General features: G+C 37.8%; 1 protein-coding gene across 1 annotated transcript; it reads right to left on the bottom strand.

Moving 5' to 3' along the window:
• Window positions 1-8,446: 8,446 nt before the first annotated feature.
• ccl20l (C-C motif chemokine 20-like) lies at window positions 8,447-10,453 on the bottom strand. The gene is made up of 4 exons (XM_060873378.1): window positions 10,301-10,453; window positions 9,288-9,405; window positions 9,037-9,114; window positions 8,447-8,887 (listed from the first exon to the last, which is right to left on the bottom strand). The coding sequence occupies exons 1-4, from the start codon at window positions 10,377-10,379 to the stop codon at window positions 8,806-8,808; spliced, it is 357 nt and encodes a 118-aa protein (XP_060729361.1). The 5' UTR covers window positions 10,380-10,453; the 3' UTR covers window positions 8,447-8,805.
• Between the last annotated feature and the right edge of the window lie 7,205 nt (window positions 10,454-17,658).

Genomic DNA, 17,658 nt, shown 5'->3' on the forward strand with positions numbered 1-17,658 from the left:
TACGGTTTCATCAGCAACATTTCAGCCAACTAATCATTCATTAAAGGGAAGGAAGATGCTACTGACTCAATCGGACTGGTGTTTCCTAAGAGAAAGCAGGAGACTGTCACATTTTACATGACAGAGAAAACTTTTTTCTTTTCTTATTCTTATCACAGAAAAGTGCTGTGATAAGATTTGAGTTTTTACAAAGAGAGATTTCTCTTAAAGGATTTCCCAAAGGGGTTGAACCCATCATGCTTAGTCACATGGTCACTTCCTTTTTTTTTGTACTATTTAAGACCATGAAGTTCCACATCACTCACACGTTCAATCAGCACTACTTTCGTTGAGGACGCGTTAAGCTTTGAACCAAGAAATAACTACAAGATGAATTTCAGCCAGAAGATGCGAAGCCTCGCTGTCCTCACCATCTTTGTCTGTATTGCTAATACAGTAGCAAGTGAGTCCTACTATTTGATTATTTGAATATGATTCATAATATAGTGTATTGTTGTAGTCAGTATGATTGATTCATGTTTAATTTGTTTTTATTCCTTTTTTTATCTCAGGTGAGAAAGAATCTGTGTGCTGCAAGGAGGTTTCCAGCAAAAAAGTCACCGTGCCCATTACAGGATTCAAACTTCAACCACCAAGACCTCCCTGTGTCAAAGCAGTCATGTAAGCCATTTTCATTAAGTCTTAATATAATGGATATACTATAAATATTGTTTTTTGCTATTCTTCTTATTGTTACTTACCCTTCCTGAAACTTGTCTCTCTGCAGATTTTTCACAGCCGAAGGTGCCGTGTGTAGCCACTGGAAAGAGAACTGGGTTAGGAAGAAGGTCATAGAGCTCAGGCAACTTCAGGCCACTGAGTGAGTTCTTCAGCTTATTTTTCTACATGCTTTATTTTTTTATTAATTTTATTTATTTATTTATTTTGCATTTTTTAATACAAAATTATTAATTGTTCATTTTTGATGATCTTTCTCACAGAAAAAGCCTGAAGATGAGCGCGACGACAACCACACCCCAGATGGCTAACTCCACTTACAACTTCAATAGCACTTTAAACTCTTGAATAATATTTGGCTTGAGACCTATATGATTTAATTTATTTTTTTATTTGGTTCTTTCATGAAGTAATTATTTATTTTAATTTATCCATTTAGAAGAACCTACTGTATTTATTTTTTAGATTTTTTATTTTTTTTTTAGCTCAAATGTAATTTTGTGACAAATTTATTTATACTGCTTTAATTTATCGGTTTTAAAAAATGTTGACGTTTATGTATACTTATTGGGATGGCAGTGTCAAATTTTCACTTCAATGCTAAACGAGGCTATGTGTACTCATAAATAAAGATTCTTATATTCCACAAATTCTGTTATTATTGTTACTTTTATTATTATTATTATTATTATTATTATTATTATTATTATTATTATTATTATTAATGGGGGCACGGTGGCTTAGTGGTTAGCACGTTTGCCTCACACCTCCAGGCAAGTGAATGACATAGAAAACATACAGGAAACATGATGTGTTAAAAAAAAACGCTGGTCATTAGATCACAATGTGACCTGCATGTGAAGGCTGATGAGAAACATAGACCTGACCCTTGACATCTGACATTTTTTATGGTGCTGTGTTTAAAGAGGAGATTTAAACAAGTCATGTCAGGAAGATTGGATTTACGACTTGAGTGCACATGAACACCACCGCAAAAAATCTTAATTAAGAGCGGATTTTCTTCGAGCTCAGACTTGGGAATGTGTTACTAAGAAAACATGATAGAACCAAACGATGCAACATCTAGCTGATTGCAAATTGGTTGAAATTGAATTTTTACTCGTCTCAGAAACTGAATTCAGTTATCATGTGTTCGGTCAAAAAAAAACAAAAAAAAACACGGTGTTCTCTTGTGGTAAACTTTATTTATTTATATAATTTATTTATTCATTTTGAGTGCCAAACATACAGTATCTTTTAGAATTATACTCAAAAAGTTTTACCTTGGTCTCGCCAGCCCATAACACTTCCCAAGAATGTCTTAAGGCTCCGGTCTGTTGATCGGAGGATCAGGGTTCAAGGTCCAGCACAGCGAGCTGCCATATCTGGGCCCTTGAGCAAGACCCTCAACCCTCCCTGCTCCAGGGGCACTGTATGAGGGGCTCTGACCCCAACCTCCTCAATTGGGGTATGTGAAGAAAAGAATTCCACTGTGCTGTAATGTATATGAGGCGATAATAAAGGCTTCTATGCCCGTTCTTCTTCTTTTTCTTCTTAAGAGTTGGGGGTTCGATTCCCACCTTGTCTGCTTCTGGGATTTCCTCCTAATACTCCTAGTTTCCTCCCTAATTTAAGAAATATGCTGATCTGTGAATCTAATCTATTCATAGTATGTGAATGTGTATGCTGATGTTCCATGAGATAAACCCACAGTCTGTAGAGCATGTCCCCTGCCTTGTGCCCCATGTCCCCTGGGATAGAGGGTGAGGTAATGGATGGATGGATGGATGGATGGATGGATGGATGGACAAAACGATGTCTTACAGTTTGGTCTTGCTAACGAGTGATGCAATGCTAGTCAACTCTGTATTCTGCCCAAGGCCACAGGTTTTCATCAACATTGTACCTCATGTTCTCTTGAGCACTGCATCCTCCTCTATTTCTATTTTGCAATAACATTTGCAAAGATGTCCCACTTTTCTATAAACAGATATCACAGTGAGAAAAAGAAAACAACCACATTTTCTCCAACAACCACGTGTAAATATTTATCTTGCTATCTGCTATACCAACTTCACACACACACACACACACACACACACTCTAGCACAACGTGTTAACCGCATTAAACACCTTCAGATGGAGCAGATTTGTTAGAACTTTGGAAAGTTTAGCATTATGTACAGTAGGCAAGTATGCAGACAGCATGCAGGCTTTTCCAAATCTTTTTGGCTTGCATGTATAACACTTACAAACCCGATTCCAAAAAAGTTTGAATTAAAAACAGAATGCAATGATGTGGACGTTTTAAATTTCAATATTTTATTCAGAATACAACATAGAGGACATATGAAATGTTTAAACTGAGAAAATGTATCATTTTAAGGGAAAAATAAGTTGATTTTAAATTTCATGGCATCAACACATCTCAAAAAAGTTAGGACGAGGCCATGTTTACCACTGGGTGGCATCCCGTCTTCTTTTTATAACAGTCTGTAAACGTTTGGGTACTGAGGAGACAAGATGCTTTACGTTTAGGAATAAGAATGTTGTCCTATTCTTGTCTAATACAGGCTTCTAGTTGCTCAACTGTCTTGGGTCTTCTTTGTCGCATCTCCCTCTACTGTATATGATGTGCCAAATGTTTTCTATGGGTGAAAGATCTGGACTGCAGGCTGCCATTTCAGTACCCGGATCCTTCTTCTACGCAGCCATGATGTTGTAATTGATGCAGTATGTGGTCTGGCATTGTCATGTTGGAAAATGCAAGGTCTTCCCTGAAAGAGACGACGTCTGGATGGGAGCATATGTTGTTCTAGAACTTGGATATACCTTTCAGCATTGATGGTGCACTCATGCAACCCCATACCATCAGAGATGCAGGCTTCTGAACTGATCGCTGATGACAACTTGGGTTGTCCTTGTCTTCTTTAGTCCGGATGACAAGGCGTCCCAGTTTTCCCAAAAGAACTTCAAATTTTAAATCGTCTGACCACAGTTTTCCACTTTGGCCCTGACAAAACGGCTGAGCTTCAGGATCATGTTTAGATATGGCTTCTTTTTTGACCTATAGAGTTTTAGCCAGCAACGGCGAATGGCACGGTGGATTGTGTTCACCGACAATGTTTTCTGGAAGTATTCCTGAGCCCATGTTGTGATTTCCATTACAGTAGCATTCCTGTACAGTATGTGATGCAGTGCCGTCTAAGGGCCTGACGATCACGGGCATCCAGTATGGTTTTCCGGCCGTGACCCTTACGCACAGAGATTGTTCCAGATTCTCTGAATCTTTGGATGATATTATGCACTGTAGATGATGATAATTTCAAACTCTTTGCAATTTTTCTCTGAGAATCTCCTTTCTGATTTTGCTCCACTATTTTTCGCCACAGCATTGGGGGGAATCGGGGATCCTCTGCCCATCTTGACTTCTGAGAGACACTGCCACCCTGAGAGGTTCTTTTTATACCCAATCATATTGCCAATTGACCTAATAATTTGCAAATTGGTCCTCCAGCTGTTCCTTATATGTACATTTAACTTTTCCGGCATCTTATTGCTACCTGTCCTAACTTTTTTTTGGAATGTGTAGCTCTCATGAAATCCAAAATGAGCCAATATTTGGCATAACATTTCAAAATGTCTCACTTTCAACATTTGATATGTTACCTATATCCTATTGTGAATAAAATATAAGTTTATGAGATTTGTAAATTATTGCATTCCTTTTTTTAAATCACAATTTGTACCAACAATGTGTCCCAACTTTTTTAGGACTCGGGTTTGTAAATCACATGCAGTTAAAGAGAGAAATACTGGCAGCATTATTGCAGAGATCTCCGGAATTATCAGGAAAGAGAAGTGAGAGATAACAACAACAATTTTATGAATGAAAGACAGGAAACAGCAAATCAACTGACTGAAGCCACATGTCAAAACTTTCCATTTTCCAGTAAAAGCCCCCTTTAGAGAACTTTTCTAGTAATTAAAACACAAAGTTGCATCACTTCGTCCGCAAATGCTGACGAATCGAGAAAAAAACTTCTCTATAACAAATTTAGGAGGGTGAACTCATCCGGAGGCACTGGTCTTAAGTTCCTTTTTTCTATAGTATTTAAGATGATCACACAGCCGGAAAAATCCAGAACTCTCGCCATCCTCGCCAACAGATTGTCGTGCTTCTAAAAACGACTACTCCTCAGCCACAAGATGCGAAGTCTTTCTGTTGCCGTTTTCTTCTTCTGCATTGCCATCGCTCTAGCCAGTAAGTATTTCTTAAGCTTTTCCAGAACAACCTAGCGATATACTGTATACTGGTTCCAACCTTATATTCTTTTCCTTTTAGCCCAGAGAGAGTCTGTATGCTGCAGGGAAGTATCCACCAGCAAAATCACTGTTCCTATAACAGGATTCATGGTTCATCGAGCACGTCCTCCGTGTGTCAAAGCAGTCATGTAAGTACCCCTAAAAATCTTATGTTTTACTGGTATACGGAATTGTCATGTGCAAATCGACTCAACTTTGGCTCACTTCAACTTCTTGCAGCTTTTTCACATCCGAAGGTGCCATATGCAGCCACTGGAGAGAGCAGTGGGTCATGCAGAAGGTCACAGAGCTCAGGAAACTTCAGGCCAGCGAGTAAGTCATTATAAAATGCTTATAGATAACATAAGTAATTGACCATATCTTAAGATAAAGTCTTTACATAAACACAGAATTTTTCATTCATCTTATTATTTTATTATTTTTTTTTGTACATTAGATCTATGTTCGTTATGAAACTTTTGTAACTTCTGCTTCTGCAGAAAAAAACTAAAAGCTAAAACACTCACACTTTATTTTCTGATTCTTTTTTTTTCTTCCTCCTAGGAAAAACAGGAAGATGAACTCAACCACAATTGCACCACAGACGACTGAATCCGCTTCAGCGAAGCTTTAAGAAGATCTCTACATCAACTTTGCACTTTTAGTTGCATGATTTCTTCCAGTGTGTCTTTACATGACATGCTGTTTATCCCTTATTTATTTGTTAATATTTATTGCCATCATATAAGTATATATATAAGTAATATAGGAATGATTATTTCATTCCATTTTCATTATTAATATAAATAGAAAAAATCTGTTACACAAATATTTTGACACTTGAATTTTGACTCCAGAAGTAAAAATACTTTAGCATGAAATAAACTGTATTAAGAATAACGTTAAGTGTAATAAATCTGTTTAAAAAAAAATCATACCGAAGTTGTCTGTGTTCTTTTTTCTACATGATGCTAGAAATCTCCTAAGAATTTGACCTAGTCTGCAAAACTCAGGATGTTGCGACAGGGCTTAGGATCTATAGGATTTAAGAATTACGCTTAGGTAAATAAAGTTTTGTAACCCAATAATAGAAGCCAAACTGTGATTTAAACGATAGGTAAAGTTAAACTGAATAGCACCTTTGACCCATTTTGTCAAACATTAATGAATAGAAACACATTCATAAGGTAAATAAACCTTCTGAACCTTCTGAACACTGGGAACGTGGGAGCCCAAAAGTGTCTATATTACAGCTCATTGCATTGCCTCCAAACACTGATGCATACAGTATGTATCGATACACAGCTCGATCTCTGTTGAATATCCTCATTACCACACACTCTCCGATCCTCCCTTCGGTCTTCCTTAATGGATGCATCGTTCTTCTTTTTAATGGTTCTGCCAATACCGTACCAGCTTACGCAAGTCTAAGTGGCCTGAGAGTCATCATTATAATTGACCAAGGAAAATAATGCTAAGTTCTTCTAAACTCTCGTACCAGAAACAGGCATAGTAGGAAGATTTGAAGAAGGTCTTTTGCAAGGGCAGAAGATTATGTCACACTCTGCCAACATGACTGTTTTAATGTCCCCCAGTCTTCTGTAAAGGCTTTTGGAGCAGAGCTGTGAGGATCAGCCATAAGAGCAGTAGTGAGGTCAGGCACTGCTGTGAGGCACTTCACTTCAGTTCACCCCAAATGTCTTCTGTAAGATTTAGATGTCAGGGGTCCATTCTAAGTTAGCAGTTAGACCTTACCAGGATTTTTTACACTAACATGCTGGAAACATTTTTGTAAAACCTGCTTACAGTAAGCTACAGCTGGTTACTACTTCCTGTAACTGGTGGCTAAAGTATATTAATGTTATTCAATTGGATGGTAACAGGGGGCACGGTGGCGTAGTGGTTAGCACGTTCGCCTCACACCTCCAGGGTTGGGGGTTCGATTCCCGCCTCCGCCTTGTGTGTGTGGAGTTTGCATGTTCTCCCCGTGCCTCGGAGGTTTCCTCCGCGCATGGTAGGTTGATTGGCATCTCTGGAAAATTGTCCGTAGTGTGTGATTGCGTGAGTGAATGAGAGTGTGTGTGTGCCCTGTGATGGGTTGGCACTCCGTCCAGGGTGTATCCTGCCTTGATGCCCGATGACGCCTGAGATAGGCACAGGCTCCCTGTGACCCGAGGTAGTTCAGATAAGCGGTAGTGAATGAATGAATGAATGAATGAATGTGCTATATTAGAAACTTAGTTTGTTTAAATCTAAATGACTATTTTACTAGCTTCTACTTTTACTAGTGCTATATATTACGCTATGTTGGTCACCACTTTGTATTTAGGTTTCCAAGCACAAAAACATGGGACTTTAGGAGGTTTTACTGTTCTAATGGGAACGGTAATGGAGTTCTGATTTGTCCAACATATTTTTAATTTACATTCATGGTATTTGTCAAATGCCCGTAATGCTTTGAAGTCTCTATCACTGAATGCATAAACACTGGTTTATTAGGTTACAGACTTAGGATACCAACAACCTGAAACTCTGTTCTGTTTTTTTTTTTTTTTTTTTTTTTTTTCTATATACACATAACACAAGCAGGCTCTTCACCAGTCATTTGAAGATAGCTAGTGACTCAGCTGTCAGGACCCCTAGGGGAAGTTCATTTCTCACCTCGATGCCAGAACAGAAAATAGTCATGCTGTATACCTCCATCTTACCCTGAGAGATGGTGGGACCAGTGGAGCAGTACTGGTAGCTCTGAAGGATACAGGTTTAGTGCAAGGAGTGATGAGGGCTTTGAGGTAAGAGGGAGCTGGTCCATTTTTGGCTTTGTAGGCAAGCATCAGTGTTTTGAATCTGATGCGTGCAGCTACCGGAAGCCAGTGGAGGAACACAGCAGTGGGGTGGTGTGCGAGAACTTAGGCAGGTTGAAAACAAGTCGTGCAGCTGCATTTTGGGTTATTTGCAGAAGACAAATTGCGTTAATAGATAAACCTGCCAGCAGTGAGTTGCAGTAATCCAGTCTTGAAATGACAAGAGACTGAAAAATGTACCTGGGCAGCCTGTGGGGACAAAAATGGCCGAAACCTTCTGATGTTCTACAGAAGAAACCAACATGTGCATGTCAGATTTGCAACATAGGAGGAAAAGGCCAGTTGATTGTCCATGGTTACTGAGCCATGGCCGAAAGGGGAGAGCAGATCGTTGTGGGGATGAATCACCTGGGATGACCAGCAGTTCAGTTTTGCTTGGAGTTTCAACTAATTAGCTGTCATCCATAATATTAAGATTAATGATCTTGATTTTATATATCTCTTATTGTATATTGGTCTATAGACCAATACTATAGACATAGATATGTAGATGAGGACTTTTTGGAAGATTGCAACAAATTTCATACAGTGTCTTCTAAAACAGGCAAGCACGATATGTGTTTATCTGATTTAATCAGTGTTTATTGTGAATGGTTAAAGATACAATTCAGTGAATTAAAAGACAATATGATAGATAGATAGATAGATAGATAGATAGATAGATAGATAGATAGATGCTTTCTTTTTATTATAGCAAACTATTTTCTCAGATATTCATTTTATTTTGTAATTCGACAGTATCATATCGACAATACAAGTCAATACCGTGAAAAATGTATAAACATTTTTAAAAGGTTATCGTTTGAGATTCTCGCATCAGTTTATCAATTATCTGCGTAATATATTTGAACAGCATACAACAAGGAAAGTCTTATCAAAGAGGCTTATAGAAAGAAGACATAGACGCTTGAAGAGAGGTTCACGCGCTCGTGTTGGTATTCCAAGCCGGGGTATGGTTGACCTGGTTAGGAAGATGCTTTGACATTTTTTTCATTTTTGTGCTGCAAAGAAATCAACAAGTTAGCGTCGCTCTGGGCAGGAAGTGTGTCCTGTTTACTAAAAACAGTTGACAGAGTGTAGTCAACTAAAGAATGTGTAAAACTGTGATGCTTTCTACAGTACATAGTAGAAGTTCTGTAAAGTCTGTTACCTCAGACGTTCCAAAACTTTCTTCACCCACTCATCCTCAGCGCTTGCACACACTTTCTTGTTGCGCTTTGTAAGGAATCTGGAAAAGAGCAAAACAATTATCTGCATATTGTATTAGTAAAGTAATAGAATAATAATAAGTTTGGTTCTGTGTACAGTAGCTGCTGTCATACGTAAGTGCATTTATAAAGGATGTGTAACCACATTGCATTGTGGGTAAAACTGGCGACAGTTTGTGGTGAGATGACTCACATGATGGCATCGATGCGGCACACCTCGCGGGAACTCTGCTCTGCGAAACCTTTGATCATTTTGAAATCCACCGGTGTGCGAGTGTACTTGATGCAGCAAGCATGGTTCAGTGGCCCATCTAGCATCACACACACAAGGACATACAGTACATAAAATATTGTACAAGAACCAGTGCAACAAAAATGGCAAATTTTAGTTATTTTTATTATTTTTTTTTGAATAAAAAAATTTACATTTAAAAACAATATTATAAAAACATAATTCATTATTGACATTTTATATAGTAGTATATAAAATAGAAATATTTAATAATATCCATTTTTATATTACAATATTTTCACATGAACAGAAAATCACAAAAAATGATTTGTGAAAATTTCAAAATTTCAAAATTTGGCCAAAGAAAAAGAAATTAAAAATCCAAAAAAAAAGTAACCAGAATCAGATTAAAGCAATACATTTTGGGTAAAAAATTCAGTTTTCGTTCGTCTTGTGATTTCCACACAGGTGAAAACTTTTATTTATTTTATTTATAATTCAATCTTTGTTTAGATTGATCATAATTGATGTTTGCTTTTTTTTTTTTACGTACAGTTTTGCTATGAAGTTATGACATAATTAATTAATTAATTAAGTCCGACAATTAATCAATGGTTAAACAGGAATTAATGCAGAACAACAAAAAATATTTAATATTCATCTTCATGAACAACAACAACAATAATAATGAAAATATAATAATAATCATCATTATCATCATCTGTATAAGAAGGATTTCAGTCATATTAGTCATGAAAGTGGATAAAAATTACTAAATAATAATATAATATAATATAATATAATATAATATAATATAATATAATATAATAAATACTAATTATAACAAGTATCAATTCAATAGAAATTATTATTTTTTTTAAATCTTGCGAGCTTTGTTTTCCGGTCCAATCGTTCCTGAATCAGCGAGCAATGTCATACAAGTAAGCGTGATCGATAAATTTAAAAATACTCACAAGCATCTGCCGTCAGACAGAGCATGCAAAGAAGCCAGCATCCAGCGAAGACGATGGTCACCGTACCTTTCAGGAACATAATGGCGAGTGGTCTAGAGACATATGTGTTCTGCTGTCTTATATATTCCGCAAAAGGGAGATAACATAAAAGTTTCTGTTTCCACCCACTTACACACCTAAAATGCACACACACACACATACACACACACACACACACACACACACCAATCAAATGTGGGTATTTTTCAGAGGAAAGTGTGGTTACTGAAATTGGGACAACATCTTGAAGAAAAAGAGGACAGGAAAGCCAAAAAATATTTCCAAGATATGCTTACAATGCAAAAAAACGAACCGCAGACGTTTTTTTTATTTTTTTTTTATTTTTAGGGGTACGAGACAATCATTAAGTAAGTACATTGTATACAAACAATTCTTTATTTATTAACCTCACTTACTTCAGTTACGGTCTTGTCATGGCCTCGGTTCAAGAACTCTCAGTTCAAAGGAAGCCTCGGTTCAAAAAAATACTTCGTCAATTCTTCTTATTCTTACGCTACAGCAATCCTACGTTTTATTACCTGAAAGCCACTTTTTTCGTTTTTCCTTTACTAAAGAACAACACGTCTTAGGGTTGCAGGGTTATGCTGAAGCTAGTTAGTTTCTGTTAACAGCTATTTTTTTTCTTTTCTTCATTGAGCTCTTATTTTTACTTTTGAGCTCTTATTTTCTTTGGATGTTAGTTAATTAAATTAATCCTGATTCAATATTAAGTGTCTAAACCTTTCTCTGTAAGTATATACTGTATGACTAGCAAGTCTTGATTAGAAATGACCTGATTTTCAATGATTACCTGATTATAATGCAGTCAGAATTTCTAGACATTTTAAAGCAGACGACAGAAGAAGAAGAAGACGAAGAAGGAGTATTCAGATAAACTTAAGTACACTGCTGTAAACATGTGGCTTTTCAGTTTGTCAATGCCTTTTCAAACCAGGTATTAAGGAGTAATGAATAGTCTTAAAGAAAGAAAGAAAGAAAGAAAGAAAGAAAGAAAGAAAGAAAGACAGAAAACTTCCCATCACCAATTTTCTGGAATCCCTATGACGTAGCTCTGTGGTTCACTTAAGAGGGTTATTTTTACATAAGGTTAAGAAAAAGGTTTAAGGTTAAGTATACATATCTGCGATGTCACCGCACACTATGTGTGTATGGAGGGAAATTTGTTATTTAATGCGCGCAGGCCTCGTCTTTACCATGACCCATTTAGCGGTAAGAATGATTTTTCCCCCCTCTGAGCGAAAAGAGCAAATTAACATGCTGTGCTTCCAAGTGACCTAGAAAAATGTTCTCAATATGAAGAAGCAACGTGAGCCCAGTGTAAATGTGTACAACTCATTTTACCTCAGCTTTAAGTGTTTATTTTTTGTCTGACATCCAGCTTAACGCCGATGCTGGCGAGAAGATCGCTGGAGGACTGTGTTTGTTAGTGTCAGAATTGCTTTTAGAGAAAAACTCCACAACGCGTTCTGACCATTCAGAATCGAGAATTTACAGTAGCTGAAAGGAATTGTAGCTCGAAGCTTGTTGCGTATTAAGCACGGTTTCAATTCATGGGAATCTTTGAATCCTTTCACGTGGGAGAAAAGTGGGAAATAGTGTAAGCAACAGTCGATGACACATTTTCCTAGAAATACATCTTGTTAAATAATAATCTGTTATGCAACATGACTTTTAGTGACACTCAACTAAATCATATGAAATCTACTTTATTTATTTATTTATTTTATCAACTTTTTTGCATCCACTTAAAGGCTGCTTCATGGTTCAAGCTTGTCCATCACAAACTCAAATAAAGGCCCTTTCAAATCCTATACATACTTTTAAGATGACTTAAAAGTTGTTAAGCATAAATAAAAACTGAATCCAAAACAACATACACAGCTACTCTAAATAGATCATTCGCAGAGGCCGTCATTATTTCATCATTTTTTACTGTCCAATCCAAAAGTTTATATACACCTAGGCCAGGTGTCGGCAACCTTAAACACTCAAAGAGCCATTTGGACCCGTTTCCCACAGAAAAAAAAACACAGGGAGCCACAAAACCCTTTTGACATCTAAAATGAAGATAACAGCCGCATATATCGGTTTTTACCTTTATGGAAAGTATAGAAAAAACTGTAGTGTGTTGCATTTATGAAATCAATGAACTGCTACAAAGTAAACAAAATTTTATTTCTGCAAGCAAACAAAAATATTTTGAACAGTTTGAACTAACCTTAACAAAAAAAGACGCTGGGTTGAAGGTTACTTTCAAATAAAATGTTCAACGTCTAATTGAGTCCTCTTCGTATTCATGACGTCAAAATTTTAACTTGCCGGCTGCAGCAAACCAAAAATGCGTCTGCTTCTGTGTGTCGGATTTCGCAAGTCGGCAGTTATGACGCGTATTTTGAGCGACAAAAAAATTAAACACGGTTTATTTTAATGTTACAAGAGCATCATAATCTTCGAATTTAGAATTACATTTTTTAAAAAACTAACTAACTAAAATAAAATAAATTTAAATAAAATATTTATTTTCCAAATCTACAGAGAGCCGCAGCAGAGAGATAAAAGAGCCACTTGCGGCTCCGGAGCCGCGGTTGCCGACCCCTGATCTAGGCTAAAAAATATAAAATTTCAGTTTTTATTTCATTTCATCAGTAACATTTCTATTTTGCAACCCCATGCATTTCATTTCTTTTGCTCTCATCATTTCAATACAGTTAATTAGAGACAGTTTGAATTCACTGTATCAGAATTCCAGTGAATTCTGAAGCCCAGTTCCCATCATAAGGAGTTACCTCAAGTGTTAAGAGCCAGTGCTTTTCTGCCTTTGATATCATAAGGCAATCTAAGCTACTCAACATGGACTTCTACAAGTTTGGTTCCTCTATTCTTAGAAGTCATTTCCAAACAATTGAAGGTATCACGAGCATCTGTACAAACAGTAGTATGAAACAACCGTATGAAGATCTTGGGAACAAATAGACACTGCATTATTTTTCATGGAAGTGGCACAAAAAAAGGATGAACAAGGGATGAACAAAGCAGGGATGAACAAACCTTGGCCTTCAAGGTTCAACTGAATGAACACCAAGACAACAAAAAGGAACTGGTAAAAGGGATGGAGGCTTCACGTACCAACATATGTCCACTCTCTACCATTGAGAGAATCCTTCATCACCAGATTGACATTTGAAGGTGATCCCCATGGTGGTCAAATGAAGCAAATGATACTGTTTGGCCATAACAATCATCACTGTAGCTGTTAATACCATCCCAGATGTGATGCTGTTAGAGGCATCATGAACCGAGGGTGATTTGCTGGAAAAAGAACTGAATAACATCAGAAAATAGATCTCAAGGAAGGAAGATTAGAACTACTGAAGAAAAACCTTAAGAGATCAGCCAGAAACCTGGTTACATTTCTTAGGACATTATTTATAATCAAGATAATGTATGTATGATAATTCACACTCTCTGGTGTCAAACTAATGAGGATGTGTTCCCTTTCTGAGTCTGGCTCCTCTTAAGATGTATTACTTATAACATCTCGGCGGGTTTTTTCCTTGGTACTGTCACCTCAGACTTGCTCATTAGGGACAATACAAATAAATTCAAATATAAGTGTAATATTAAATCTTGAACTTTTTGTTTCATATTTCTAATGTGCTGTAAACCTACTGTACATTGTTAAAGGCGGTATACAAATACAGTAAAAGTGACTTGAATTGAATTGGTTACTCTCAGCTTTTCCAATGTACTGGAATGTCTATAACAAAGGTATAACCTGAATTTTGAAGAAAGGTTATGAACTGAATTGAAAAAAATAAAGCTTTAAGGAACGAGGACCACAAACCTGACCAGAGTTACACTAGTTCTGTCAGGAAGAATGGGCACAAATTGAGGCAAAATGTTGTATGAAACCTGTTGAAGGCTACCGCAAGAATTTAATTCAAGTACAAACAATTAAAAGGCAACAACACCAAACACTATCTAAACTGCCGAGCCAGTGAAAATTTGACAAAATCTTCTTCTTGACCTTTTATGGAAATAAAGCTACCGCATTATGTAGTATGAATAAAGCCGTACAAGATGCTGAGGAAATACTGAAAATGAAAGAGGAACTAGACAGAATGTGGAAGGATACAAGTAAAATTGTCTCATTAATATGAACCTTACCATGCACCATTTAATCATGGACCAGATCAGACCATCAAACTCGCAGCCTTCAAGCCAGTGGACACGTACCTTGCCACTATACCATACTATTCCTGTGATAGCCACTATTCCGTAAATGCCTCGCAGACCAAATAATCAACTGCTGCAGAGATGGTAGCTCTGGTAGGTACTTCCATCTCCACACAAGTCTTTCTGGAGTTCCATCAGACTGATTAAAGCCCTTCTTAGCTGTTTGGATCAGTTTCTTTTCATTTTAAAGTGCTACTGTATGTTTTTGGGGCCTGAAAGGGCATTTTCAGTTGCTTTCTTCTGACTTATAGGTCTATGGACAACTCTATTCTGATTTTTCTCTAGCACAATGGAAACTGGATGGTACTAAAGTTCAGCTGTATAGTAAAGACTCTATTTGTATAAATATGTTAATGCTTTGGTTATACCAGTGGCTTGCCTCATTCCCAGTCCTACTGAGATTGACTTATCTTTACCAGATTTGGGGTTTTTCGTTGGGTTACCACAGGCTTGAATCTGATTAGATCCTATACCCACATACCCCACATCCGCACACACAGCTTATCTGATTCTGAGTTCTTTATAAAAAAAAAAAAAAACATTTGCACACAGACAGTTCTGCTTACCAGCACAAGGGGGCACTGTCTCTCTAAAGTTGAACTACTTCACAAGGTATTGCTGCAGTAAACTGTGGGATGCCCAGATTCAGATTTTCCATTAGCTTTCTCAGAAATGACATACTGGTATGATGTTATGCATGATAAGTATGGTTGCACCATTAATGTTACAGCATATTTCAACTGGAAAAGAACTAGACATACCAGGGAATGTGAATAAAGAATATCAAAGCTCTATTTTATATACAGGGGGGGAACGGTGGGTTAGTGGTTAGCACGTTCGCCTCACACCTCCAGGGTTGGGGGTTTGATTCCTGCCTCCGCCTTGTGTGTGTGGAGTTTGCATGTTCTCCAGTTTCCTCCCCCGGTCCAAAGACATGCATGGTAGGTTGATTGGCATCTCTGGAAAATTGTCCGTAGTGTGTGAGTGCGTGAGTGAATGAGAGTGTGTGTGTGCCCTGCGATGGGTTGGCACTCCATTCAGGGTGTATCCTGCCTTGATGCCCGATGACGCCTGAGATAGGCACAGGCTCCCCGTGACCCGAGGTAGGTCGGATAAGCGGTAGAAAATGAGTGAGTGAGTATTTTATATACTCACTACAATATCTCAGAGAATTTGAATCAAAGGGGGCACGGTGGCTTAGTGGTTAGCACGTTCGCCTCACACCTCCAGGGTTGGGGGTTCGATTCCCGCCTCCGCCTTGTGTGAGTGGAGTTTGCATGTTCTCCCCGTGCCTCGGGGGTTTCCTCCGGGTACTCCGGTTTCCTCCCCCGGTCCAAAGACATGCATGGTAGGTTGATTGGCATCTCTGGAAAATTGTCTGTAGTGTGTGATTGTGTGAGTGAATGGGAGTGTGTGTGTGTGCCCTGCGATGGGTTGGCACTCCGTCCAGGGTGTATCCTGCCTTGATGCCCGATGACGCCTGAGATAGGCACAGGCTCCCCGTGACCCGAGGTAGTTCGGATAAGCGGTAGAAGATGAATGAATGAATGAATGAATTTGAATCAAATACTTCAAATTCATCTAGAGATATACGTATGTGATTATGACTCATGACCTCTAAGGCTTAACATGTTGAGAGCTTTCATTAAGAACATTATCTGACCAGAAAACTGCATTTTGCAGTCACTCTCAGATACTCCATTCGTTTACAGAAATTGGCAGACGGCCTTATCGAGAGCAACTTAACTTCATCTCAACTATACAGCTGAGCAATTAAGGGGATAAGGGTTTGAGCTCTTGACCTGCCGATCAGTATTCTAACACCTAAACCACTAAGCTACCAATTCTCTTGGTTTATCTTTTGATTACTGTGTATGTTTATAACCTGCTGTTGTTTGGTTTTGTCTTGTTCTTGTTTTCATGCATTTCTCTGCATCCTTACCTGGATATGATTACCATTTTTTTACCTGAGCTCCAACTGCCAGTACAATTTTAATGCTACCTAGTTTTCTCCTATCCCAGAATCACTATCCCAATGAGAATATATATATATATATATATATATATATATATATATATATATATATATATATATATATATATATATATATTGTCGCTGTCGGGCGGAATCCTCATATCTCCAAAACCGTTATTTTTCAGGAAATTAAAAAAATGTCGTACCTTATCTGCAGTGCACAGGGTTTATTCCGCGTTGCAGTGGATTGTCTTGCGCTAAATCCTGTCCTCAGGCGAGCACCAGAACTAGCGGGAGTCAAGATTTTTTTTTTCTTTGAGCCCAGTGTTTTGAAGACATTTACCTCAGAAGACGTGTTGATTCGTTGCGACTCTTCTTGAGGAGAAATATGCCGCGAAGCTCTCCCACGGAGTGAGGAAGAGGTGGACAGTTGAAGTGTCCAATGGAGTTATGATATTTGCGCTCAAGCTATTTTCAAGACTTTAGATTGGTTAATAACTTGTAAAAATAACAGACCCACATGGGGACTGACCAATAGCATCGATATGTGAAAAAATATGAAATTGACAAAATTTGGACATACGAGGTTTCCGCCCGACAGCGACGATATATATATAGGATCTCATTTAACAAGAATTCTTGATAGTCGTTGTATTCGAGGGCTCATACTTCGTAGTCAATGAGTGAAGAACTAGGTGCATTACACACAGTGCACTACAATCAATGAGAGATTGAATAACACTTTATATATATTTCTGTAACGTTCTCTTTCTCCATAATGCTATGACTTAATCCCTCTGTTCCTTTCAAAGCTACATTTTGACTTCAGTCTTTACTTTTGTACTCAGTTTCTCCGTTCTGATTTCACTGCTTCTCTGCCACCTCTTCTTTCTTTTTTGCTAAGGCACACTCAGAATCTTACACCCTTTCCCTGGTCAGCTTGTGTGGGATGTTGCTATGTGTCCGCTCAAGATTTCATGTCATTCCATCTGGAGAGCTGTTGTATGTGGGAGGCTTGAGATTGTGGGTGCACACTTCACTAATTTCTTGACCTAGTGGGAGGTTTGTCATTTAATACTGATGGAAG

Source organism: Tachysurus vachellii, chromosome 7 (assembly GCF_030014155.1).
Source record: "Tachysurus vachellii isolate PV-2020 chromosome 7, HZAU_Pvac_v1, whole genome shotgun sequence".
NCBI classification, from domain to species: Eukaryota; Metazoa; Chordata; class Actinopteri; order Siluriformes; family Bagridae; genus Tachysurus; species Tachysurus vachellii.

Excerpts from the sequence above, each read along its gene's own strand:
- ccl20l (XM_060873378.1), bottom strand. The coding sequence starts at position 10,379 with ATGTTCCTGAAAGGTACGGTGACCATCGTCTTCGCTGGATGCTGGCTT. Across the intron at positions 9,406-10,300 it reads CTGTCTGACGGCAGATGCTT|ATGGGCCACTGAACCATGCT; the intron begins GTGAGTATTTTT and ends GTGTGATGCTAG. Across the intron at positions 9,115-9,287 it reads TGCCGCATCGATGCCATCAT|ATTCCTTACAAAGCGCAACA; the intron begins GTGAGTCATCTC and ends GCTCTTTTCCAG.